General features: G+C 39.8%; 1 protein-coding gene, 11 non-coding genes and 1 pseudogene across 12 annotated transcripts; 9 read left to right on the forward strand and 4 right to left on the reverse strand.

Annotated features, from left to right (window-relative positions):
- Positions 1 to 3,889: 3,889 nt before the first annotated feature.
- On the forward strand, positions 3,890 to 4,004 carry LOC115362808 (U5 spliceosomal RNA). The gene has a single exon (XR_003928540.1). It is a non-coding gene; the product is annotated as a U5 spliceosomal RNA (small nuclear RNA).
- Positions 4,005 to 5,017: 1,013 nt separating this feature from the next.
- LOC115362814 (U5 spliceosomal RNA) lies at positions 5,018 to 5,131 on the forward strand. The gene has a single exon (XR_003928546.1). It is a non-coding gene; the product is annotated as a U5 spliceosomal RNA (small nuclear RNA).
- A 1,002-nt stretch (positions 5,132 to 6,133) lies between these two features.
- Positions 6,134 to 6,249, reverse strand: LOC115362819 (U5 spliceosomal RNA). The gene has a single exon (XR_003928551.1). It is a non-coding gene; the product is annotated as a U5 spliceosomal RNA (small nuclear RNA).
- A 2,640-nt stretch (positions 6,250 to 8,889) lies between these two features.
- Positions 8,890 to 13,650, forward strand: LOC115362450 (uncharacterized). The gene is made up of 3 exons (XM_030056376.1): positions 8,890 to 9,112; positions 11,729 to 12,032; positions 12,550 to 13,650. The coding sequence occupies exons 1-3, from the start codon at positions 8,890 to 8,892 to the stop codon at positions 13,274 to 13,276; spliced, it is 1,254 nt and encodes a 417-aa protein (XP_029912236.1). The 3' UTR covers positions 13,277 to 13,650.
- Positions 9,452 to 9,560, forward strand: LOC115362821 (uncharacterized; annotated as a pseudogene).
- Positions 13,651 to 14,418: 768 nt separating the features above from the next.
- Positions 14,419 to 14,529, forward strand: LOC115362824 (U5 spliceosomal RNA). Its single transcript, XR_003928554.1, has one exon. It is a non-coding gene; the product is annotated as a U5 spliceosomal RNA (small nuclear RNA).
- A 1,165-nt stretch (positions 14,530 to 15,694) lies between these two features.
- Positions 15,695 to 15,809, forward strand: LOC115362820 (U5 spliceosomal RNA). The gene has a single exon (XR_003928552.1). It is a non-coding gene; the product is annotated as a U5 spliceosomal RNA (small nuclear RNA).
- A 1,006-nt stretch (positions 15,810 to 16,815) lies between these two features.
- On the forward strand, positions 16,816 to 16,930 carry LOC115362802 (U5 spliceosomal RNA). Its single transcript, XR_003928535.1, has one exon. It is a non-coding gene; the product is annotated as a U5 spliceosomal RNA (small nuclear RNA).
- Positions 16,931 to 19,464: 2,534 nt separating this feature from the next.
- Positions 19,465 to 19,579, forward strand: LOC115362787 (U5 spliceosomal RNA). Its single transcript, XR_003928521.1, has one exon. It is a non-coding gene; the product is annotated as a U5 spliceosomal RNA (small nuclear RNA).
- A 607-nt stretch (positions 19,580 to 20,186) lies between these two features.
- Positions 20,187 to 20,302, forward strand: LOC115362817 (U5 spliceosomal RNA). The gene has a single exon (XR_003928549.1). It is a non-coding gene; the product is annotated as a U5 spliceosomal RNA (small nuclear RNA).
- A 4,283-nt stretch (positions 20,303 to 24,585) lies between these two features.
- On the reverse strand, positions 24,586 to 24,700 carry LOC115362822 (U5 spliceosomal RNA). The gene has a single exon (XR_003928553.1). It is a non-coding gene; the product is annotated as a U5 spliceosomal RNA (small nuclear RNA).
- A 1,100-nt stretch (positions 24,701 to 25,800) lies between these two features.
- Positions 25,801 to 25,915, reverse strand: LOC115362780 (U5 spliceosomal RNA). Its single transcript, XR_003928514.1, has one exon. It is a non-coding gene; the product is annotated as a U5 spliceosomal RNA (small nuclear RNA).
- Positions 25,916 to 26,566: 651 nt separating this feature from the next.
- LOC115362797 (U5 spliceosomal RNA) lies at positions 26,567 to 26,681 on the reverse strand. Its single transcript, XR_003928530.1, has one exon. It is a non-coding gene; the product is annotated as a U5 spliceosomal RNA (small nuclear RNA).
- Positions 26,682 to 26,897: the final 216 nt, after the last annotated feature.

The raw sequence follows: 26,897 nt of genomic DNA on the forward strand, positions 1-26,897 counted from the left end.
TTCTCCTGTATAATACCTGCCATCGAGATTCCAAACAGTTTCCAAAGAAACTGTTGCAACATCATCGTGCCTGATGTCTTGTTTATGTGACAGCAAACAGCTTCTCATTGATCTGTTGCAGGGATGCAGCGGTATACCATAAAACGGTGTATCGCAGTATCAAATGGCCACGGTATTGATACCGTAAGATTTCCGTACCCACAGTGTTTTCATTTTTATATGCGCAGCCGCATATTATATGCAGCAGAGTGCAGCTCCACTTGCATGGGTCGCTAGAGTGGCTAGACTCACGTTGTGATCATTTGGAGAAGCCCCCCTGACTGAGTGACTGCAGCCAGCCCTGCACTGTGCAGCACGACCAGTTGTGACAAAATCAAACCATATCTGACTAAAAATAGGCCTGATCGCAGTCAATAAACATTCATTCATACTTTTCCCACATTTAGTGGCTAAAACAGCAGAAACCCGTTTTACATACAAAAACGCCTAATGTAAAGATCACATAATTTACCAGGTCACAATTTTCACCACAGCAGCTGTTTTGATTTGATTGGCGTTTCTTACCTGTTTGCTGGGGGGGAGGGGACGCATCCATTGATCCCATTGGCTGTCCAGGTTACACCCACCCATTAAAAAAAAAGAAGACAAAAAAAGTAGTCCATCCATGATTCTGAAGATCCACATGGCATGAAGAGGAGAGCCAAGACATGGCAGAGGCTGAGGAAAATCAGTTGCCAGAACCAGCTCTTTATCCAGCAGCAAAGCGGCTTCAGACGGCAGTATGGGAGTTTTTTGGCTACCCAAAACAAACAGACGGTTCCATTCAAGATGATGGGGAACCAGCATGCAAGTTGTGTCAGAGGAAAGTTGCTGCCAGAGGAGCAAACACTTGTAACTTGTCCAGTCACCTCCGGGAACGACACCCACCCGAATATGCAAAGTTTGCAAAAGCCAAGGTAGGATGGTGAACCGAAATCCAGTGTTGTTTGATTGTATTTCATTCTAAAGAGCGGATGAACAAGTTGTCATCACATCGCAACGAAACATAATTCTCCATACAACGGTGTTCAAAACAGTAGATATACAAGCTGTCATCTCCACGCAACGCGATGCTTTGTTCATTTATAGATCTGAGGCGCATAGCAATGACAACATGTGAGATGATGTGACACCGTCCGCTATATAAGCCATTTGACAATATTGAAAAAAACTTTTGTGACTGAAATATAAATTAATGAATATGTGTATATATAGTCATTCATTTTTTTAATACCTTGAATACTATCATACCGTGGTATTTTGATGATACCGTACCGTACTGTAAAATTCCATACCGTTGCATCCCTAATCTATAAGCTGCAAATTGATTGATTTAAATCGTGTTCACCTCTCTGTCTTAGTTCTCAGTGGGTGAAGTTTGAATTGATATTTAAATGAAATGTTTGCTTTCGCCAAGTTTTCGTTTTGTTTTATTTTGAATTAAACATTTCTGAAGTGAATCACAACAGCAGAGGCCTGTATCACGAAGCGGGATTAAGGGGTTAGCGAGATAACTTCAGGCTCAACTCCGGATTTTCTGTATCACAAAGCTGGTTCACCTCTGATCGGGATAGAAAACCTGTCCTAATCCTATCCTGAAAGCTAGCCTGCTCCGGGGCAGCCTAACTTTCAGGATAGGATTGAATCCTACATAAAGCACCACCCCCTGGCCAGTCAGCTGTTTGCCAAACTGTGGCCTGTCCAATCATTGAGGATCCCGGAGAGCATTACAGCGTGAAAGGATTTTCCTTGACCGATCAAACCCGTTAGATTTTGCTGACGACTCTCTGTATGAGAGAAAGGATGTAATGCAGGGGTCCCCAAACTTTTTCCTGTGAGGGCCACATAACTTTTCCCTTCTCTGATGGGGGGCCGGGGTCAGTTTGTAACAGAAAAAGTGCGATGATCGCAGGGGTGCCTAAACGTAAACATTGATTGTTTTCCAGAAAGCCACACATAACCAAATATTAATAACCCTTTCCGGGATCTTTACAGAAAAAAACTCAGGAAATAAATAATAACACTATTAATGAAATAAATTACACTATTAATGAAATCAATAAAAATCAAATAACCCTCTCTGGGTTCTTCACAGAAAAAATAAAGTCAGGAAATAAATAGCACTATTTGTGAAATAAATAATAACCAAATAACCCTCTCTGGGTTCTTCACAGAAAAAAAAGTCCATGGAACATTAACTTTCTGTTGTGCCGTGCACAGTCTTAACAGGTAAAAGTTCAGCTTAGTTGTCAGAGCAGAATCTCTTACTTAAATGCAGGGACGGTTTTTGCTATGGGCAGTGTGGGCAACCGCCCAGGGCGCAATCTACTTGGGGGCGCATGAGAAAAAAAAAATCGGCAGTTTTCTAGACTACTGTATTGACCCGCACATGCCATCAGTACCATCAGTTGGCATCAGGCAGGCCGGCGGGCCGGCCGCGGCACCGACCGGTACCGCGCCCACCCGGTCTGGTCTGCCGGATCTGACAGGTGAGCGGCTTAATGGCGGCCAGTGCCGGCTCGCCTGATGCCGACTGATGCTGCCCCGGTGCTGCGCCCGACTGGTGCCGTGGGAGCGGGGGGGTTGGAGTAGTAACATGAAAGGGCGCAAGCCAGTAATTTCGCCTAGAGCAGAAACATAGGCAGAACCGCCACTGCTTAAATGACTCATATGAGCAGTCTCTCAAAGTTCTTGTGTTCCTTCCTTATAATCCTTTTGTAAGTTCCAGTAGGCTTGTCACGTTCTATGCGTGTATTAGTCTCGATCGTGTGGACAGACTGAAAAAAAAAATCATAATGCGTCTCTGGTATTGTTCAGGGGGCCGGGCCTAATGTGGAGGCGGGCCGTAGTTTGGGGACCACTGATGTAATGTAATGTATGTAATGTGAAGCAGCACTTCAGCCTGGCTAACAGCTGCCTGTTATACACAGCTGACACTCTGTAGGAGAGGAAAACACACGAGAGATCATTAAAGGAAATTTGATAATCAAAAGTATTTTTATAGGCATTTCACAACATTTTAGGGACATTTAAAATGGCACAATTAATTAGCTCTAAATATTTTTGGGGGGCAAATTATTCCTGTGCTGAGGGGATACACATGGGGGATTTCAATTATACCGGTCATACACGCAGCATATCTGTGCAGTGCAGTGCATGGCTTTCAGCGTCAGATGTGGACTTGAGCCACTGATGTGTAATTTGAGCATTTATGCAGTCAGCAATTCGTTGCCAAGCATCCTGCCTTCTCTTCGCGGCAGCCACGATGTTCGATTTACTATGTAAATTTTGTTTTTCCACCTCATACTTTTCCAGTATAACACGCTGCACCTCCGCCGTGAAATACGCTGTGCGTTTTTCCTCGTGGCTCATGTTTGTGATTGGTCTGCTGCCTCAGAACCCACCCCTTATACGTGCGTGTTCACGGCTCCTGATGAGGCAAACCTGGATCGAGTGAGCGAGTTGATAACCAGCGTCGTGATACCGCTTATCCCTTATCACCATGATCTCGATTAGTGTATCCTGATAGGTCTGGCTAATCCAGCGAAAACTAAGCTTGCTTCGTGATACAGGCCTCAGGTCTTATGTGGAAGAGCAAAATGTTTGAAAAGCACAAGCGTGGTCACACTTTTCCCATAATGCAATGAGAGCAATGGGTAGCATTTTTTTTTTTATTATTGTTTTTTTTCTGCCTTAGTCATTTCTGTCCAGTGTTCGCGCTTTAAGTCTTGATCTGCCCTCCTGATGAGATGGATGAAGTGGTGTCACTTCAGAAAGTTGGTTTATAAACCGACACCGAGGATGTTAAGACGGAGAAAGGGGCTGGATCCTCATTCCTTTCTGAGGCAGTTCACTCTTGTTTCTCTTCAAATCGTATAAATCTTTCGCCTTTTACTAAAGATTTCCGTGGAGAGGAGCATCATGAGTTTCAACTAATTTTTTGATACCCTGCTGCTCAGCAGGGCTTCTAATGTTGTGTAAATAAAAGCAAAAGTGGTAGTTATTAAGTTCATAAATGACTTAAAAAACAAACACATGCTCACAGTTTACTCTGAATGCTTGTGGGGCTTTCAAGAAGTAAGCATTTGTTAGTGTGTTTTCTTTAGTTTACAGCTCTATCATCACAAACTGTTTAGGTTCAACACAGTGGAAACTGTGTAAAGAAGAAGATATCGTTTAGTGTATTATCTCAGCTCGTTCCTGTGGTGATTTGTTAAATCATGCTCACCTCTCTCTCTTTTTCTAGAAATGGGGGAAGTTGTAATTTAGATGGAAATTAAATTAAATTTTTAATTTTTAAGTGCAATGCAACTGCAGGTATTATAAAGGAGAAAAGATTTTTTTTTTTTTTTTTTTTTTTTTTAAAAAGCAGAGGCGTGGTCACACTTTTCCCATAATGCAACGAGAGCAATGGGTCAGTTTTTTAATTTTTCTGCTTTAATCCTTTATGTCCAGTGCTCCTGTTTTAAAGTCACTTAAACGGTCTGTCTCAATCGAAGGGTTAGATGACTACTAGGTCGCAGCCTATGGTCCCTATGTAGGAGGCGTACGACGTAGGTGCCGATATCAGGTTTACCGGAATTGAAAGTTTAGTGAATTGGGACGGTGTAGCCTGCGGAGGATTCCTACGTCATTATTATCGAGGCTTCCCGAAGGGCATTCGAGTGATGCAGCGTAAAATGCCGAAGTAGGTTTCGGAGGTGTGTCAGTGAACACCTGTGCATGAAACAAAACGATAAGCAGCTTCAGTGCTCTCAAGATGGACAACATTGATTCTATAGTTTTATGTATTTCATTTTATTTTGTCTTCGTGAAGATGTTTTTTTCTGCCTTAGTCATTTCTGTCCAGTGCTCGTGTTTTAACACTGTATCTGCCATCAGGATGAGATAAATGAATTCAGAAAGTTGGTTTATAAACCGACACCGAGGATGTTAAGACGGAGAAAGGGGCTGGATCCTCGTTCCTCTCTGAAGCAGTTCACTCTTGTTTCTCTTCAGATCGTATAAATCTTTCGCCTTTTACTAAAGATTTCCGTGGGGAGGAGCATTATGAGTATTACTAATTTTTTGATGCCCTGCATTCAGTGGGGCTTCCAGTCTTGTGCAAAATAAAATTAATAAATTAGTAAACACACTGGTACATAACAATTTAGCAGTTTGAATGAGATTACCATAATCTAAAGAGATTTTACAGACCAACTTTCAAAGATGATATGGTAGAAAATTGAGAAACAAACATTATATTATAATTTTTAGTAGTTAAAGTAAGTTAAAGTATTTTCTTCCTATCATTGCTAATTACCCATAATCTGATGTTGTGGATAAAAAAGACATTAGTCTGTATCTTTTCATGAAATTAAGTGAGATTACCATGATTTCTCTGGATTACAACGATATAGAGAGATGTTACAGATCAAATTTCAACGATGATACGGAGGAAAATGGAGAAAACAAACGTATTATTGTATCTTTTTTAAGTTGAAGTATTTGCTTCCTATCATTGCTGATTACCTGTAATAAGCTTCACTTTCACTTAACTTGATTCACAACCTAACACTCTGCTCTTTTGTTCGCCACAAGAATGAACAGGATGACTAAATTAAAGGGACTCAAGACATGTTTATCTCTGAACTGTGTTAAATTGCAGCATCTTAGAAAGCACACAGAACAGGCATTAAACAGTTAAACTGTGCTTTTATTTTCACATAACTAGAAACCCTGCTGAATGCAGGGCATCAAAAATGAGTTGAAACGCGTCCTGACGGCAGATCAAGTCTTAAAGTGACACTAAAACATGAGCACTGGACAGAAATGATTCAAGCTGCGGAAGCAAAAAAAAGAAAAAAAATTATAATTTAAAAACAAAAAAACTGTGACCCATTGCTCTCGTTGCATTATGGGAAAAGTGTCCTAAATAGCAATCATATGAACAAAAAAAACAAAAATAATACTGCTTATTTCTCCATTTCCCACTGTATCATCATTAGAATTTAATTTATGAACATTCAGTAAGTCACAGCAATCCCAATCAGTGTGAAACCTAATTTCATAGTGAGCTGTTTATTAAGTTTTTTTTTTTGGGTACAATATTGGAAGCCCCACTAAATGCAGGGCATGAAAAAAAATTGCTAATACTCATAATACTCCTCTCCACGGAAATCTTTAGTAAAAGGCGAAAGATTTATACGATCTGAAGAGAAACAAGAGTAAACTGCCTCAGAGAGGAACGAGGATCCAGCCCCTTTCTCCGTCTTAACATCCTCGGTGTCGGTTTGTGAAACGACTTTCTGAACTGACACCACTTCATTTATCTCATCAGAAGAGCTGATCAAGGTGCTTTTCCACTCACGCCTTTCGGTCGTTTTCCATTACAATTGAGTACCACCTCATCGTGGGTGGAGTCGTCATAGCAAGGCGGCCCCACCACCAAGCACAGAAAAGTCTCCACCTCTTCATTTGACCACGGTACCGGTTTGCTTGCCATTTTCCAACTTTGCCAACTTCAGCGATGATCAATGCGCACAGTCGCTGTTGCCAGGTTTTTTTTTTTTTTTAAAAATGGCGGGTTTGGTTTTTGTGAAGGAGTCGCTGTTATGTGTCATGCCTGCCTGTCCAATCAGTGGCTTGCACTCCGTTTACGTCACATTTTTGGCTCGACTCAGCTCACTTGGAACCCCAGCCGAGTAGGTCCTACCACGTAATGGAAAACCTTACATTCATACTGACATTATCAACTTCTTTATTTTGTTTATCATATCACTGGAAGCCCTGTTATACACAAGGCATCAATAAATTAGTTGATACTCAAAATGTTCCCCTCCACGGAAATCTTTTTTTTTTTTTTTTTTTTTTTTTTATAAATCAACTCTGAACTGACACCACTTCATCCATCTCATCCTGAGCTGACTAAGGCAGGAAAAAAACTACCCATTGCGCATTGCATTATGGGTAAATTGTGACCACGCCTCTGCTTTTCAAAAGTCTTTTCTCCTCTATAATACCTGCCATTGGGTTTCCAAACAGTTTCCAAAGAAACAGTTACAACATCAAGAATATTTATTTAGGCTATTTGACCTTTATTTTAACAGGCATAATAATTAAGAACGGGTTCTTAATTCATGAACCCTTCAATTTTCACTGAATTGGAAACTAACAGGCAGAGAAATCTGCTGCTGCAATTTGCTAAAGAAATTTAGGTTTAAAAAAAAAAAGGTGTAGAGGGCATGTTCAATTTCATCTTGAATTACAACTCAACACATCGCTCTCTCGTTGGCGACAGGAATGAACTGGGATCACACCTTAAAGACACTGAGGTCAATTTCCTCTGTAAAATGTTTTGACTGTTAAATTACAATAAACTGATAAAACAGGCTCTTAGAAACCTCTATTGCTTTTTTCAGGTAATTAGCAATGACAGGAAGCAAATACTCACTCACTCACTTCATACTCAACACCAAAATGCAACACACCCTTTTCAGTCTGAGCAGGTTCAACCTTACGTTTTCCTGTGTGTATTGCAGTCATATTTTTTTTGACAGTTTACATAGTTACATATTGTAAAGCAAGTAGCAAAAGCCAATATTTCCCTCAAACAGCTCATCTTATGCCCAAATGTGCAGATTCCTTCAATCAGCTCTACTGTACTGTAACACAGCTGACAACAGAATACAAAACACAGCTATCAGTTTGAACAAGGCTCTCCTGTGTGCTACACATTCAAATGTGAACTTACAGTAAAGAATTGCATCCAAACTCAGAGAGACTTTTAAGTGAAATTTACTGTATTGATGGCAAAAACTGAAATACTGTGATTCACATACAGTATTACACAGGGGAAAAAAATGAAAAAGTTGAAAAAAAAATACAGAATACAATTTATAGGCCCCATTTTGTAGGTGCATACTGATTGATTGGTGAATGGTGATTTGTGGAAATGGTAGTGATGCAGGTGCACTAGTGACTTCACAGTGATGCAGGTCATTTCTATCAGCGATGAGCAGATGTTTTGCTTTTGACCACCATAGTGACATCAGTGGAGTCAGGGCCATGTAAATGACACATGTGAAGTGTTGTACAAAAGAGGGTGAAAATGTGTGAATCCAATGAAAAGGCATGAACACATTTGCAACAGAAAACTTGTGCTGTGGTTTGGAGGTGAAGATGACGACAAAGTGGATCCCAGTTTCATTATACTGGAAAAGCGATGAAAAAAAAAACTGTAGGAGAACAGAGAAGTAAGCAGTTGTTAATGTGTTTTCTTGAGTTTACAGCTGTATCATCATCAGCTGTTGAGGTTCAATACAGTGGAGACTGTGTGAAGTGGAAGATATTATTTAGTGTATTATCAGCTCATTCCTGTGGTGATTTGTTAAATCCTGCTCACCTCTCTGTCTTTTTCTGCAAATGGGGGGAAGTTGTAATTTAGATGGAAATGAAATGTGTCTTTTACACAATTTTTTAAAACTTTTATTTATTTATTTATTTTAACATTTTTAGTGCAATGCAACTGCAGGTATTAAAAAGGAGAAAAGTTTTTTTTTGTTTTTGTTTTTTTTTTTTGAAAAGCAGAGCCGTGGTCACACTTTTCCCGTAATGCAACGAGAGCAATGGTTGGCTTTTTTTCTGCCTTCATCATTTCTGTCTGTGCTAGAGTCACTTCAGCAGGCCCGAACAGAATCTGTGGCCGCGGTGCTCCGACGAGAAATTCGCTGAAAAACTCTGCGGAATTTGAACGCAGCAGCGTTGCAGTGTCCCTAAACGCATCATGCCCCTCCCCCTTTATCTGTGGTTAATGTCGTGTCGTGAGGTGCAACATCAGAACAGAAAACAGCTTGTTTTAACCATTAAAATATGCCGAAAACCAAATACACAGCAGATGAGCTAAGGCGTCGTCATTTAGCAACACGGATCACTGCCAGAGATAGGGCGTATGAATTTCCCAATGATTTTTATGAGAGCGGGGGAGTGTTGTACTGCAAAGTTTGCAAGCACTCGGTGGATTATTTGAGGAAACAAACCATTTTGGAGCATCTGAAGTCCCAAAGACACTACAACAGAAAGAAGAGTGGTTTGGGTAAGTAACATCTACTACCTAGCAGCTGGTTAACAGTCTGAAATCATTTGAAATGTGCCGTCGTCCCCGGTGGTCTCGTTTCTAAGATAAACTCCGTAGCGTGCAACGGTGTCGCGTGTGCGCGACAAAACAAATCACTCCGCAGAATCCCACAGATTTTCCTCCTGAATCACCACAAAAAAAAAAAAAAAAAAAAAAAAAAAAAAACAGAAAACAGTCCGCGGATTTTGTTACTGTCTGTTGATCTGCCCTCTAGATGAGATGTATGAAGTGGTGTCAGTTCAGAAAGTTGGTATATAAACCGACACCGAGGATGTTAAGACGGAGAAAGGGGCTGGATCCTCATTCCTCTTCAGATCGTATAAATCTTTCGCCTTTTACTAAAGATTTCCGTGGAGGGTAACGTTATGAGTATCAACTAATTTTTGATGCCCTACTTGAATTGGGACTTCCAGCTTTGTTGAAATATAAGTTTTAGTGTTTTTTCTTAGTTGCATTGCTTTAGTTTTGGTTGTTGTTAAATTTACATTATGCAACACGTAGATCCCGATCCCAATAGGTAATGTGCCTATCAGACGTTTAGAATGTGCTCAAATGAGCAATTGAACACGGCTAGCCGTGCTTAAATGAAAAAAACTCATCACTAAAAATATTACTCCGCCCGGAAATGTTATTGCCAGAGTCTGTGTGGTTTCCATGGCAACACGAAACGTTTCACTGAAACTCGCATCAAAAGCCGCTGTCAACTTTTTTAGTCTGTATAATGGACCGTTTGGTTGTCCATTTTGATTAATTTGGCGACCTAAGTTTGCATAAATGGCTGAACGAGGAAGACAAGACAGAAGAGAAAAGGGAGAGACACGCGAGAGCTGGATCAGCTGGAGAGGTCAGGAAATGAAGCCGGTACGGCCCGGTCAATGTCTTGGGCCGTCAGATGTCTACAAGACTACCTGAAAAACACCGGGCAAACAGCTGATTTCTCACCTGTAAGGAAAGAAGAGCTAAACAAGATCCTCCGTGAATTTTATGGAGCTTTAATTTCTAGCCTATAATAAAATGCCGCAGCTGAGTCAGCACCACGGACAGCATCTGTAAGATTTTCCTCGGAGATGTGCAAGCTATAACTTTGTTCTTGTTATTAATGTGTCATTGTTATCAGTCATTAATTAGCCTATTAATCGTTATTAATTAGCATTATTACACAGAGGGTGTGCTTGACCGTTATTATTGTCACTTCAGTGATGCTAACGGAAATCGGCGCAAGTGCCTCGTTCCTGGCCGCATCACTGTCGTGACAATAATAACGGTCAAGCACACCCTCTCCTGTAATAATGCTTAAGAGAAAAAATGTCTGGAGTGCTGTAAGGTTATTATCCCAGCTCATTTATGTGGCTAACAGCAGAGAGATGTGTTAGGTTGTAATTGAAGTTGAAATGAAATGTTTTTATGTCCCCGGTGTCTTTGAGGTATTGTCACAGCTCATTCCTGTGCAGAACAAAAGAGGGACGTATTAAATCCTGCTCAGCTCTCTGACTTGTTCTTCAGACTGGCCAAGTTGTCTTTTCAGCTGAGTTGAAATGTGCCCCTCACAAAAAAAAAAAAAAAATAAAAAAAAAAATTGTTTGCTTATATTTTCTTAAGTGCACCACAATGGCAGGTAATATATAGCAGAAAATATTTTTCACATAATTTTCTCATAATGCAACAAGCAATAGGCAGCAGTTCATTTTGAGTTTTGTCAAGGATATGTCTCGGTCAGGCAGCCTGCACTTTTGCACAGCGACAGATGTGGTTTGTTTTCTGACAGTCAGTATTTATGTTATATTACACCAATGCTATCCTTGTTTTGTGTGATTATACTGTTTTCAACTATGTTTTGGTGGATTTTGGGAGACAAAGCAATTTTTCATCTGTCCATGTTGTTGAAAGGTGCTCGGTAGGTGAGCTAAGTGCTGAAATAATTGTCCCATATCCTGATGAAAACACCTGTGGTGAGAGCATAAGCGCATATGTGGGTGTGTGCATGTGTGTATGGTGCATGTAAGGGTCCTGGTTTGGTGGTTTGAAACCATGGTCACCCTACACCACAGCCTGTGAGCTGGGTGGTTTTCCATTGTTGATGCTCTAATCAACCTTTTGGGCTTGTGATTTGAACCATACAAACAGATTGCAAAGTGAAGGGAAAAAAAGGCAACTTAAAGTGTCTTACTGAAGTTTGCTGAGGATGTTGCAACACATCTCACCCAGCTGGATCACCTGTGAGACCAACATGTTGGACAGCACTATCCACCACCAAATGAGGGAACATCTTTTGGCACAGTGGCACTTCACCTGCTCCAGTAGAGCTCCAGAGATTTGTAGGCACTATGCTGGGGAGTAGTGGAGCTGTTCTCGCAGCTGATTGTGACCCAGCATCTAATAATACACTTTATATTGTCCATTTCACACATGCACTAAACCCCTGAACTCATCTAGACATAAAAAGTCTCAGGTTAAAACAAAACAAACAACAAAAAAAACGCTGTATAATTTTTCATTGAGAGCTTGAAAATGGCTCCCAAAGACCTGAGCATCATACAAGGGTTAAACTGTTATTGTTCTTGTTTCTGTTGTTAGAGTCGGCGTGTCACTCTCCACCTAAGAAGAAGAAGAAGAAGGAGGGGAGGGAGGACCAGATGCCCTTGGAGAGTGCTCTGTCTGCAGAGATCAGGGAGCTGTTCGCTGACTTGGACAGGAACTTAAACGAGCGAGAGCGGCTTCGCTTGCTGGAGCAGCGCGAGTATGAGGAGCGGGTACGGAGAGAGGCGCAGCTGGAGAGGGCGCAGGAGATGGCCGTTCTTCAGGACGTGACTTCTCTACTCCAACAGATGGTCCAGCGGATGCCTGCCATGCAGCCTCAACACCCTCACTCGGCACTCATGTTGGTTTTCCTTTTAATTTGTCACCCGTCTCTCCTGGTTTACTAAAAAAAAAACTCCCAGAAAAAGTGGTTGGTTGGATGGTTTCTCAAAACGTGCCTTGAATTTTTTGTCACCAGTTGAGGTCTATGGTGAATAAATAATTAAACTTTGTATTTCTAACACACCATGGGCATTTCCAGCAAGCCATGGTCTTCCCTGAGTCTGCAGCCAGACACGGTTTTGTTTAAGACACTATATCAATGTATATTTATTGTATATTGAATCAAAAAAACAATGTTCAGCTCTGCTGCAAATGCCATACCTACACGTAGACAGTCTGCTACGGATTTTGTATGCAATTATGCATATTGATCCGACATTTGAATAACTACTGGATGAAAATCTCAATCAAAATCATGGAAGTTTAAAACAGTTTGTTAGTCAGCACTTCATGCATAGCAGTTTTGAGCAAATATAATTTGATTCATGAACCCGATTAAGTGATTTTTTTTTTTTTTTTTTTTTTTGTGTTTACAGGGAAGCCAACGGACAACCTACCACATCCTCAGAGCTTTTCAGTTGTCATTTTCAGAGGGCAAAGGAAAATGATCCAGGGCTCTCTCCAAAATCAAATCCAACTCCATGCTGTGAGCAAGAGATGCCCGAAGGCAGTCACTTAAAAATTGAAGAGGTTGTATTTAAAAAGGAGGAAGAGGAAGAAGTTCCATGTTCAGCTGAGGATGCTGAGGTTTGTCCAGTGGAGAGTGTTAACTTTCACAATGGCGTTAATTGTCAAAATGACACAGAATGTATGTTTGTTTGTGCGGAAAAGGTCGCACTTGAAATTGAGCTCGAGAGAACCAAGGCAGAGTTGAGGGCTTTGAAGGAGAAGGAGGCGCACTGGAGTCACAGGTACTCTGCCGCTCAGCTCAGTGAGGAAGTCATCCGCATGGAGACGGGCCTTCCGGATCGTGGCACTTTAAACACAATTGCTGGACGCGTGTTGCACCGCAAGGACTCAGTTTGCTACTCAGCTGGCTGGAAAGTGGAATGCATCACTGTCGAGGACCAGGTCTTCTTGACTCTAATGAAACTGAGGCATAATTACACCGACCTTCACCTCGCTGCGCTGTTCAATTGCAGCGTAGCCGTCATCCAAAATGTGACCGCTACCTTCACCGGCATTCTCCGTCAGCTGCCTTTCAAAGACATAATGGCAGTATCACCCATCTTGACTGAAATGAACATTCAGACTGACACTTAATACACCAAAGTGTTATAATTGAATGAACAAGCATTTCTGTATAATTTAGGACTTTAGTTTCTCTATAGAAGTCATATAAAGCAGTTACATCTCTTAGTTTGTATTAATAGAAAAAAACTGAGAAAAATCAGTTGTGGGTGCCATGTTTTCTCAAGTCATTGTTAAATCTTTAACTTTTTCTGTTAATTAGATTTAATAACTTGTACTTGTGACATGTTTGGCAGTGCCTCTTATCTGATAGTGCAGTAAAACCATATGCAGATAAAAGTTAGGCCACAAGAAATGTAATTTTTGGTTAGTGTACTTTCTGCAATATCTTATCTTGCCAGTAGGTGGCACTCAAGAATAATAATAAAATAAAACCTGTCAGGGCGACCCTCTTCTTCTGTATGATTTGGATTAGAATCTAATCTAAATCTGCTCAGATTATACTCACTTTGAGTAATATCTGAGCATAACAAGGTGACTTTAAAGTGAATTATCCAACCTGTAAAAAGGTAACTGAAAAGACACTAAAATAAGAAAATGACATTCAAATTTAGGAAAGCAACACTTGATTTTTTTTTAAGGTGAAATAAATGTTTTGTACTTTAATCTGATCAGTTTTGATTTATATTTATTTTTTGAAATTATTAAGGTGCACAGGTTTTCAGTAGACCCACAATAAATGACACAAATATAAGAACAAACTTGAGTGCTGTGAGTTTATAGTGAATTCACTGACAAAAACTAGCTTTTGGTTTACGCAAACAACTCGGTAAGAGCAGAACATGAGCAAATATTGTTTTTTTTATGAGTCATACATTATTACATAAAACACTCCTCTAAAATCACTGTTGTGAAATGGTACAGAGGTCACATGTCAATGTGAAGTGACAGAAGGCATTTGATTACCAAAAAAAGCTCATAGTTTAACTCAGTGGTAACTTGTGACACAGTCTCACAAATAAACAACACTTCTTTGCTTACTTGAGCTTTTTAGACTAAAATATAATGATACCATGTCCAAAGTGATAAGTCATTAAAATGAAATAAGGAAATTTGCATGTAGCGATGAGCACAGTGACTAATATGTGACTCTTTCCTTTAACATATGTTAGACAGAGAAAGGGGCTGGATCCTCGTTCCTCTCTGAGGCAGTTCACTATTGTTTCTCTTCAGATCATATAAATCTTTCGCCTTTTACTAAAGATTTCCATGGAAAGGATCTAGAGTATCAACAAATTTTTTGATGCCCTGCATTTAGTAGGGCTTCCAGTGTTGTCCAAATAAAAGCATAATTTACAGCAGTTGTTATTCAGTTCACAGGTTATTTGAAAAGCTTGTGGGGCTTTTAACTCTGTAGAGAAGTAAGCATTTGTTAGTGTGTTTTCTTGAGTTCACAGCTGTATCATCACAAACTGTTTATATTGAACACAGTGGAAACTGTGTAAAGATATTATTTAGTGTATTATCTCAGCTTGTTCCTGTGGTGATTTGTTAAATCCTGCTCACCTCTCTGTCTTTTTCTACAAATGGGGAAGTTGTAATTTAGATGGAAATTAAATCTATCTTTTACACAAGTTTTTTTTATTTGTTTTTTTTTTTTAATTTTTTAGTGCAACGCAATTGCAGGTATTATGAAGGAGAAAAGAATTTTTTTGAAAAGCAGAGGCGTGGTCACACTTTTCCCATAATGCAACGAGAGCAATGGGTCAATTTTTTTTTTCTGCTTTAATCCTTTCTGTCCAGTGAAGACACGCCCTGCATTCCAAATCGCATATACTTTTTACTTTTAGTATGTACTGCAGCTGCCCTTACAAAGTATGTAGTTTAGTATGCAATATGCATGCGTATGCATACTACTGGGACACACTACATACATCGTACCTGAAGTCCGACCCTCTTGCTCACTTCTTCCGCCGTCCGTAGCTGCAAATTTGAATGTTGTTGTCAAAATGCCGGTGCTGTTTCATGCTGCACTGTCGTCTGTCATATTTCTGATCTTCTGTCTTCCTGTCGCTTCTGCTGTCACTGAGCAAGTTTTGTGCGATATGTGTGTTTTGTTGTCGTCCGTATGTGGGTGTGGCTTGCACACGCAACTCAGTCAGTGCTACGTAACGTCCGCTGCGCATAGGACTGTGGGTCAGAATGGCCAGAGCAGCATGCTGAAATCCATACTGCGAAATCTGACCGGATGTAGTAGAACATCCTGGAACTCTTGGCATACTGCATCTGACATACTATGTATTGGGACATACTAAATCTTTTTTTTCCCTACTAAATAGTATGGTAGTATGAGTATTGGACCGCAGGGACAATCATCCCTCTTGATGAGTTGAATGAAGTGGTGTCAGTTCAGAAAGTTAGTATATAAACCGACACCGAGGATGTTAAGACAGAGAAAGGGGCTGGATCCTCATTCCTCTCTGAGGCAGTTCACTCTTGTTTCTCTTCAGATCGTATAACTCTTTCGCCTTTTACTAAAGATTTCCGTGGAGAGGGACATTATGAGTATCAACTAATTTTTTGATGCCCTGCATTCAGTGGGGTTTCCAGTCTTGTGCAAAATAAGTTTAATGACTTCATAAACATGTTGGTACTTAACATCCCAGCCATTTGAATGGGATTACCATACTCTAGAGAGATTTTACAGGCCAGCTTCCAATGATGATATGGTGGAAAATTGAGAAACAAAAATAATATACATTTTTTTTAAGTTAAAGTATTTGCTTCCTTACATAGCTAATTACCCGTAATCTGATGTTGTGGAAAAAAAGGCATTAGTACTTAGCTTAGCCTTCATGTTTTCATGAAATTAAATGGGATGACCATGATTTCTCTGGATTACATCAATATAGAGAAATGTTACAGATCAAATTTCAGTGATGATATGAAGGAAAATGGAGAAACAAACGTATTATTGTATCTTTTTTTTAAGTTGAAGTATTTGCTTCATATCATTGCTGATTACCCATAATAAGCTAAATAGAGGTTTATATGATGATTCGCTAAATAAACCATAAATACTGATAAATTCAGTAGACTCGGCTGGAAGCAGAAGAAAACCCAGCAGAGTTGTTGCTGCACATGGTGGCAAAAAAGCGAAAGGCTGACATGGAGTGTGGACTTTTTCAATAAAAATGGAAAAAGCGAAATTTTCTTCTGGGAGGTCAGTGGCAAACCTGTGTGGTGTTTATTTGTGTGTGCTTTCCCCAAGTTTTTTGTTTTGTTTTGTTTTGAATTAAACATTTCTGAAGTGAATCACAATAGCAAGTGTTATGTAGGAGAGCAACATTTTTGAAAAGCAGAGACGTGGTCACATTTTTCCCATAATGCAACAAGAGCAATGGGTAGCAGCTTTTTTTCCCCCAATTATTTTATTTGTAGTCTTAACCCTTTCTGTCCAGTGCTTGTGCTTGAGAGTCACTTTAAGTCTTGATCTGCCCTCCTGATGAGTTGAATGAAGTGGTGTCAGTTCACAAAGTTGGTTTATAAACCGACACCGAGGATGTTAAGACGGAGAAAGGGGCTGGATCCTCGTTCCTCTCTGAGGTAGTTCACTCTTGTTTCTCTTCAGACCGTATAAATCTTTCGCCTTTTACTAAAGATTTCCGTGGTGAGGAACATTATGAGTATTAACTAATTTTTTGATGCCCTGCATTCAGTGGGGCTGTCATTTTTGTGCAAAACAAACTTAATCAACTAATAAATATCTTGGTATATAAGATTTTAGTGGTTTGAGCAGGATTGCCATAACCTAGGACCCTATAAAGTCTGTTTCATGTTTTCCCAAATTCTGTTTTTTCTGTTTTAATTTTTGGAAATTCCGTTTTTTTACCCTTTACTCTTATTTTATTACCAAAAAGAGTGTGTTTTTAATGTTAATGACTAAAATGCACACAAATTAAATAGAAATGACTTTAAATTTATTGAGGTAACAAATAAACAACACTTTTCTTCAATACTTCACTAATACTGCATGATGCGACATAACACTGCACTATAAGTACTGCAAGTACTAACAAAATATTAATGCTTATGTATCCAGTAAAATATATTAGAATAAAATATATATTAGAAAAATAAAGTGCTCAATTAGCTTTTATTTTCCTCAAGTAAAAAAATACAGGACCAAAAAAACCTCTCATTATAGGTTATGCATAACAAAGTATTTAAGAATAATCTTTTCCATAGATTACATTAAAGTGCATCAAAAAGAAGGCAAAATGAAATGAAATTCTGAAATTTAAGTTGACTTTGTCATATAACAACAACAAGCAAAAAACATTTTAAACTTCACTGTATCAGAAGTGACTTAAACAAGTACTCAAGTTGTAGGTTAGTCCTTGTGAGCTACTATCTCTCTTCATTTAAGTTTCCCACCTATCAGGCACATCACCATTGAAATACATAATTGCCAGCCTCTTTGGGTTGAGTTCAGTGAATGACTCTCTCTTGTCTGTGAGAAGAGTTTTGTACTTGCTGAAAGTAAAAAATAAATAAATAAATAAATAAAAAAAATAAAGGGCCTGTTTCATTTCAACATAAATCACAACACAGCCCTCTTGTGTTTGCTAAAGGAATGAGCTGGGATACTAAATTAAAGGTGCTGAGGACATTTTTCTCTTTAAGGGCCGGACTACACTTACTACGCGTGTGGGTACGCATCATGGCTGCCATGTGTATTTTGCGGTCGTTTGGCGAGTAGGCCGCTCACTTTGATGAGAGGTAACGTGACACGTGCGCAAGATGCAATATTGACATGAACACTAGAGGCGCTCGTGTGAAAGGACCGTGAACGTGAGGTCGGAGGTCATAACAATGGTGGATATCAGCTTTGAAGAGAGACTGTCAGACCTTGTCCGGAACTACCGGCACCTATACGACACTTCTGCACCAATGCATAGTGACAAGCAAGCTTGTCTTAACAGCTGGCGACAGATCGGAGGAGTCCTGGGGGTCGATGGAGAGACTTGCCAGAAGAAATGGAAGTCAATCTGCAATCGGTATATTTGCGCTAGATGGAAAATGCTTGAGAAGCGGAGCAGGGACGGGGCAGAGGATATATTTTGCCCGGCCGTTATAAAACGTCTTGGCTGGCTTAAGAATTATGTTTCCCGACACCAACTTCCCTCGGAGTCCGGGAAAAGCAAAAGAAAAGCAAGAAAGCGTGCCCCAGAGATAGATGCTGTGGAGGCTGCACTTCTGAAGAGGCTCGATGAGATCAGGGAGGAGCGGCAATCAAGTCAAAACCTCTACGCCAATTTCAGGATGTATGTGGGCAGCTTCTTACAGGAGTTGCCACAAGATTCAGCTAAAAGACTGATGAGAGAGATGAAGCAACTCATGGACGTTTATGTTCTTTTAAAGTGCTAGGATCTGGTTAGGACCAGGCTTGTCGTGTTAACGACAGTCGTTAGGTGCTGGTTTCACTTGGCCATTGTTGTGGTCTGGTACAACTGGTGTGACTCTGGCGACTGTCGCTTCACCAGACCACAACAATGGTCAAGTGAAACCAGTGCCTGCATGAACACACCCACAGGCATTAGGGTGGACACTCCCACAGAGGTTAAATACCTGGACCTTACCCCACTGTCTTTGTCAGACTAGTGCGGACTAGAAAGACCGATGCGCATGAACTGATGAAGCCCCTTGGATAAGAGGCGAAACGTCTTCCTAGGACAAATACAAGTCCAGTTGCCTACGATTCAATTTGCCAAAAGTGGAGCAATGGAAGTTTTTGTCTTCACCAACAGCTTCCCTCCATTCTACTGGTGCACTGTCATAATCTGCAAAGTTGACAGGGATGTACCTCAGCCGCTCGTGTCGGTTAGATGAGCAAAGGTAGTTGTGAACAGCAACGTATGCTTTGGTTACTTCCTCCGCAGACTCCAGCGAGCGCTCCATGGCCTTCCCAAACATGTGGAGGGTGTTTGGGAAGGCCATGGATCAAGACTTAAAGTGACTCTAAAACATGAGCACTGGACTGAAACAGTTAAGACTACAAATACAATAATTGAGAAACAAAAAAAAAAAACTGCTACCCATTGCTCTCATTGCATTATGGGAAAAGTGTGACCACGCCTCTGCTTTTCCAGCCCCAGTGCTCGTGCTTTAAGACTTGATCAGCAAGTTGATTTATAAACCGACACAGAGGATGTTAAGACGGAGAAAGGGGCTGGATCCTCGTTCCTCTCTGAGGCAGTTCACTCTTGTTTCTCTTCAAATCGTATAAATCTTTCGCCTTTTACTAAAGATTTCCGTGGAGAGGAGCATTATGAGTATTAACTAATTTTTTGATGCCCTGCATTCAGCGGGGTTTCTAATGTTGTCCAAATGAAAGCACAATTTCCAGCACTAGTTTTTAAGTTCACAGGTTATTTGAAAAGCAAATTGTGTTCAGAGTTTCCCCATAATGTCTGTGGGGCTTTTAACTCTGTAGAGAAGTAAATATTTGTTAGTGTGTTTTATTGAGTTCACAGCTGTATCATCACAAACTGTTTATGTTGAACACAGTGGAAACTGTGTGAAGAAGAAGATATCGTTTAGCGTATTATCTCAGCTCGTTCCTGTCGTGGTTTGTTAAATCCTGCTAATCTCTCTGTCTTTTTCTACAAATGGGGAAAGTTGTAATTTAGATGGAAATGAAATGTGTCTTTTATACAAGTTTTTTTATTTGTTTTGTTTTATTTTGTTTTTTGTTTTTTTGTTTTCTTTTAGTGTGACGCAATTGCAGGTATTACGAAGGAGAAAATAATTTTTTTGAAAAGCAGAGGCGTGGTCACACTTTTCCCATAATGCAACAAGAGCAATGGGTAAATTGTTTTAGAGTCACTTTAAGACTTGATCTGCCCTCCTGGTGAGATAAATGAAGTGGTGTCATTCACAAAGTTGATTTATAAACCGACACCGAGGATGTTAAGGCAGTTCACTCTTGTTTCTTTTCAGATCGTATAAATCTTTCGCCTTTTACTAAAGATTTCCGTGGAGAGGAACATTATGAGTATCAACTACTTTTTTGACGCCCTGCGTTAAAGCAGGGCCCCCAGTCTTGTGCAAAATAACATTAAAAAATTAGTATACTAAATACAGTGGTACTTGACATTGAGTGGGATTATCATAATCTAGAGAGATTTTACAGATCAACTTCCAATGATGATATGGAGAAAAATGGAGAAACAAACATATTGTTGCATCTTTTTTTAACTTGAAGTATTTGCTTCCTATCATTGCTGATTACCTGTAATAATCTTCACTTTCACTTAACTTGATTCACAACCTAACACTCTGCTCTTTTGTTTGCCACAAGAATGAACAGGATGACTAAATTAAAGGGACTCAAGACATGTTTCTCTCTGAATACATCAACTGTGTCAAACAGTTAAACTTTGCTTTTATTTTCACATAACTAGAAACCAGTGTTGTGCGTGAACGAGTTCAAAAGAACGCGTTCACTGAACACGTTCATTTTTCTAAGAACGTTGAACTGAACGCAACGTATTTGTAAATAAAGAACTTGAACGTGAACTCGTTAAGATTATGTGAGAGTCAGCGCCAATGTTTTGGTCCAGTTATTATGGAATTTCCCTTCTCCTGACGAGAGATATTTGCACTCCTGCTGCAACAGCATGTTGTTGTCACTGCCCACATTTTACCAGCGGGCAGCGCTACACATAAAGTACTCGACTTGCTTCACTGCATTACCCGCGAAGCATTGCACACACTACTAGCATAACAAACCAGCAATCCAATGGCAACGCCGGCCCGGTGCAGTCAAATGAAATGGCAGGTGAAGATGAAGACGCTGCAGGCGCAGCTGCCTCCGCTTATGAGTATTTACGCGAATTTTATGTATTGTCTCCCATCGATTCCGACAGTAAAAATTTAACTTTTCTGTGCAAGTCATGTCCACCTGCGCTGAAAAAACAAGTCCGCATGTCAGCCTCGTCAACTTCAAATTTGAAAAGGCATTTGGAGTTGAAGGATCCGTCCAGCGTGAAAAAATATCTGCAAGTCCTTGACAATCACAAAAAGTTATCAGGAAAGGGCAAGAACACCCCCTGCCAGCCCCAAACGACCCAAGTCACACTGCCTGCAGCCTTCAGGGGTATGATTTCCCAGCAACACGTAGACAAATTGATAATGGACTACATTGTTGGAGATTTACAGCCTCTGAGTAAGGTTGAAAAACCCTCCTTCATCAAGCTAGTGATTGGTTTGCAACCAAGCAGGCGTGTGCCTTCAAGAAGGCAGGTGCAGGGACTGTTAAATAAAGAATTCAGTGAGGTTATCACTAACCTAAAAGCTGAACTTGCTGAGATAGACTATGTATGCACAACAGCAGACTGCTGGTCAGCTGTCAACAAGGGATTTATGGGCATTACCATTCATTGGCTTGACAAAAATGATGTGTCACACAGGAGATCAGCAGCTCTTGCATGCCGCCGTGTCAGAGGAGCACACACACATGATGTGCTGGCAAAAGTGTTGGCAGATGTGTATAAGGAATTTAAAATTCAAAACAAGATTGTGTGCACAGTGACTGACAATGCTTCAAATTTTGTGAAAGCATTTAACTGTTTTGGAGAGAGTGTTGCTATTAATGCAGCAGCAGCTGATGAAGCAACTGAAGATAATGAATCAGAGTCTGCCCCTGCTTGTGAAGATGAAGATGATGATGATGATGGGATTGAGCCTGCACCTTTCTCAGCTTTAGAGGATCCTTGTCTCCCCCCCCACAGAAGGTGCTTGGCTCACACCTTAAATCTGGTTGCCAAAGACACAGAAAAGGTAACTGATCAACAGTACAAAACACTAGCGAGGCCTGTGTTTTCAAAAGCATCTGCACTGTGGAACAGAGTAAAACGAAGTCCAAAAGCCTCAGATTTTGTTGAGGAAAAGCTTGGGATTAGCTTTGTCACTCCAAATGACACTCGTTGGAACTCTATGTTCTTCTCCATGCAGCGACTGTCTCACATAGCCACCTTAACTCCCCAGGCCAGCAGTTTGTCTATGGATCCTATTCCTGCATATGACAGACTCCTTCTGCACACCATCTGTGATGAGTTTGGTCTTCGTCGGTTCACTCCAGAAGAAATTGACTTTATACACAAGTTTGTGAGTGTAATGAGCCCCTTAGCATCTGCACTAAACATCCTTCAGGGGGAGAAAAACACATTCCTTGGGTACTTGGCACCCACTATTGTGCAGTTGAAAAGTGATTTGAATGGACTGTTGAAAGAGAGTTTAAAGCCTACTGCTACACAAGGTCTGACTGTATGCCGTCCCCTCATCCAGAACATGATGCAGTCACTCTCAACAAGACTGGAGGGCATGCTTGATAAGAAAGAACACATACTAGCAGCTATACTGCTCCCAGCGTTCAAGCTGGACTGGGTGGAGGACGAGATTAAGCGCTTGCAATACCGAGTGATGTTGAAGCAAGAGTTTCAGTCTGTTGACATGGCTAATGACTCTGATCAAGCCCAGCCCTCTGAACTTGAGAGGAAAAGCAGTGCTTCGTCCTTTTTCAAGTTCAACCGCATCCCATCAAGTGTCAAAAAATCTGAGGTGGACATCTACCTGGATGCACAGACCACTGATGAGTTCACTGAGTACATGCTCCTACCCACACTGAAAAAGCTGTTCGTCAAATACAACACAGCAATCCCCTCAAGCGCTCCAGTGGAGAGGCTATTCAGTACTGGTGGCCAGATATTTAGGCCCAGGAGAAACAGATTGGGTGATGCAAACTTTGAGAAGCAATTGCTTTTAAATGTCAACAAAAAACAGTAGTCTGGACTTAAGTGAAAACAGTAAGCCTAGTCTGTGGACTTCAGAGTGGACTGCTCATCCAATATTGTGATTTTTGTGGGGGCTTAAAATTTCATTAACAGATGTTACAACGTTAATGGTGTAGCAAAATAAGAAGCTTTTTCCTCATGCTTACTTTTTGTTTATTGTGTTTACAGTGACATAGTCCCATTACAGAGCATCACTTAGATCTACAGGGGTGATGCATTTGATAAGGAGTTTTTTTTTTTATTATTTTAAAGCATCCTGGAGACCATAAAGATATTTTCTGTTGTTCAAATGCAGTATGACACTAGGATTCGTTAAGCTTTTTCAGCACTATGGAGCATTTCTTTTCTTGCTGGTGAACATAGCTAAATAAGAACACGTGTTTGTTTGTTTTTTTCATGTTTGTTTACTCAGAGTTTGGGAAAGTGTTCACATTCCCATTACAGAAGAACACCTACTTCTACATGGGTGATGCAGTTGATTAAGAGTAAAAAAGCATCCTGGGGATCCTAAAGATTTATTTAATGTTGTTCAAATGCAGTATGATGTCATTGCCAATTTGTCAAGCTGCCTAAGCAATATTTCAGAATGTTGGAGCATATTTTTTTTTCTTTCTTTAATATTCAATGAAAGAGGTAATCTGAAAAGTTAATAGTACCTCAATTGGTAAAAGAATTTATGATTTTATGATTTATTTCTTAATTGAAGTCCTTTTCTAGAGGAACAGTATTGAGGAAACAGATGAATAAAACAAAACAAAACAAAATTGTGTCCATTATCCACACATTTGTTCCATATGCAATAACTTAATCCATTTTATGTGATAGAATATAATTGATTGATATAATTTATTTAATTGCATGAAACAACACTATAATTTGTTGTGGCTTTTGTTTGCAGGGTGTGAAGAAATAAACATGCATAGGCTAAAAAGCATAAATAAAGAAAACCACTTTATATTCAATATTGTTCTACAATTCCACTAGGACAATACATAATTGTAAACAGTGAACAGTTTTAGTTGGTGATGGATGTCAGTTTTCTTTTAAAAACAAGGTCAGTCTTTCATTCTCACTTTTCACCTAAAAAAATTGAAATGAACTGAACTTTGAACTAGTTCAAAATTGAAATGGTGAACTATGAACGTGAACTATTCATATTTATACTGTGTGAACTGAACTTTGAACTAGTTCATGAGAACTATGAACTTGCACAACACTGCTAGAAACTGCTGAATGCAGGGCATCAAAAATTACTTGAAACGCATCCTGATGGCAGATCAAGTCTTAAAGTGACACTAAAACAAGAGCACTGGACAGAAATGATTCAAGCTACAAAAGCAAGTGTCCTAGGTAGCAATGATGTGAACAAAAAAACCCAAATAATAATGTGTATATTTCTCCATTTCCCACTGTATCATCATTAGAATTGAATCTGTAAATCTGTAGGTCCCAACAATTTCACTCAACCTGAAACAAACCTTTATAGTGAGTTGTTGATGACTTCTTTTCTTGCACAACATTAGAAGCCCTATTAAACGCAGGGCATTAAAAAATTAGTTGATACTCATAACGCTCCTCTCCACGGAAATCTTTAGTAAAAGGCGTAAGATTTATACGATCTGAAGAGAATCAAGAGTGAACTGCCTCAGAGAGGAACGAGGATCCAGCCCCTTTCTCTGTCTTAACATCCTCTGTGTCGGTTTAGAAATCACCTTTGTGAACTGACACCACTTCATCCATCTCATCAGGAGGGCAGATCAAGACTTAAAGCACAAGCACTGGACAGAAATGATTCAAGCAACAAAAACAAAAAAATTATAATAAAAAAAAAAAAAAAAAAAGTGACCTGTTGCTCTTGTTGCATTATGGGGGAAGTGTGATCACACCTCTGCTTTTCAAAAAAAGTTCTCCTATATAATACCCTCAGCTGCATTGCACTAAAAATGTAACTTAAAAAAAAAAAAAACCCTTTATGAATAGTTTGTTAACTTACTGCTATAAATTACAATTTTATTTGCACAATATTAGAAGCCCCATTAAATGCAGGGCATTAAAAAAATTAGCTGATACTCATAATGCTCCTTTCTGAACTGACACCACTTCATCCATCTCATCAGGAGGACAGATCAAGTCTTAAAGTGACTCTATTGGCGATTTTCGGTTTCAGGTGTTTTCCATTACAACTGAGTACCACCTCATCGTGGGTGGAGTCGTCATAGCAAGGCTGCCCCACCACCAAGCACAGAAAAGTCTCCACCTCTTCATTTGACCACGGTACCGGTTTGCTTGCCATTTTCCAACTTTGCCAACTTCAGCGATGATCAATGCGCACGGTCGCTGTTGCCAGGTTTTTGTTTTTTTTTAAAAAATGGGGGGTTTGGTTTTCATACTCAAGCTACAAAATAAATAATTAAAAAAAAAAAAAAAATGCTACCCATTGCTCTCGTGGTATTATGGCAAAAGTATGACTCCGCCTCTGCTTTTCAAACATTTTGCTCTCCTACATGAGACCTGCTGTTGTAATTCACTTCAGAAATTTTTGAATTCAAAACAAAACAAAAAAACTTGGCGAAAACGAACATTTCATTTAAATATCAATTCAAACTTCACCCACTGAGGACTAAGACAGAGAGGTGAGCGCGATTTGAAGCAACTAATTTGCAGCCTACAGATTAATGAGAAGCTGTTTGCTGTCACATAAAACAAGACATTAATTATCTTATTTTTCACATCACTGGAAGCCCTGTTAAACACAGGGCATCAAAAAATTAGTAAATACTCATAATGTTCCTCTCCACGGAAATCTTTAGTAAAAGGCGAAAGATTTATACGGTCTGAAGAGAAACAAGAGTGAACTGCCTCAGAGACGAATGAGGATCCAGCCCCTTTCTCCGTCTTAACATCCTCGGTGTTGGTTTATAAACCAACTTTCTGAGCTGACACCACTTCATTCATCTCATCAAGAGGGCAGATCAAGACTTAAAGCACAATCACTGGACAGAAATGATTCAAACAACAACATAAAAAAGAAAAAAAAAAAACTGCGAGCACTGCTCTTGTTGCATTATGGGAAAAGTGTGACCACACCTCTGCTTTTCAAAAAAAATTCTCCTATATAATACCCTCATCTGCATTGCACTAAAAATGTAATTAAAAAAAAAAAACTTATGTAAAAGATAGATTTAATTTCCATCTAAATTACAACTTCACCCCATTTGTAGAAAAAGGCAGAGAGGTGAGCATGATTTAACAAATCACCACAGGAACGAGCTGAGATAATACACTAAATAATATCTTCTTCTTCACACAGTTTCCACTGTGTTCAGCCTAAACAGTTTGTGATGATACAGCTGAAGAAAACACACTAACAAATTCTTACTTCTCCACAGTGTTAAAAGCCCTACAAGCATTATGGGGAGACTGTGAGCACAACTTTGCTTTCAAAATGTTCTGTGATCTTAATAACTAATTGTGTAAACTATGCTTTTATTTGCACAACATGGGAAGCCCCACTGAATGCAGGGCATCAAAAAATTAGTTGATACTCATAATGCTCCTCTCCACGGAAATCTTTAGTAAAAGGCGAAAGATTTATACGATCTGAAGAGAAACAAGAGTGAACTGCCTCAGAGAGGAACGAGGATCCAGCCCCTTTCTCCGTCTTAACATCCTCGGTGTCGGTTTATATACCAACTTTCTGAACTGACACCACTTCATTCATCTCATCCTGAGCTGACTAAGGCAGGAAAAAACATACCCATTGCACACTGCATTATGGGTAAATTGTGACCACACACTTCTGCGTTTCGAAAGTCTTTTCTCCTCTATAATATCTG

The sequence above is a fragment of the Myripristis murdjan genome, chromosome 7 (assembly GCF_902150065.1).
Source record: "Myripristis murdjan chromosome 7, fMyrMur1.1, whole genome shotgun sequence".
NCBI classification, from domain to species: domain Eukaryota; kingdom Metazoa; phylum Chordata; class Actinopteri; order Holocentriformes; family Holocentridae; genus Myripristis; species Myripristis murdjan.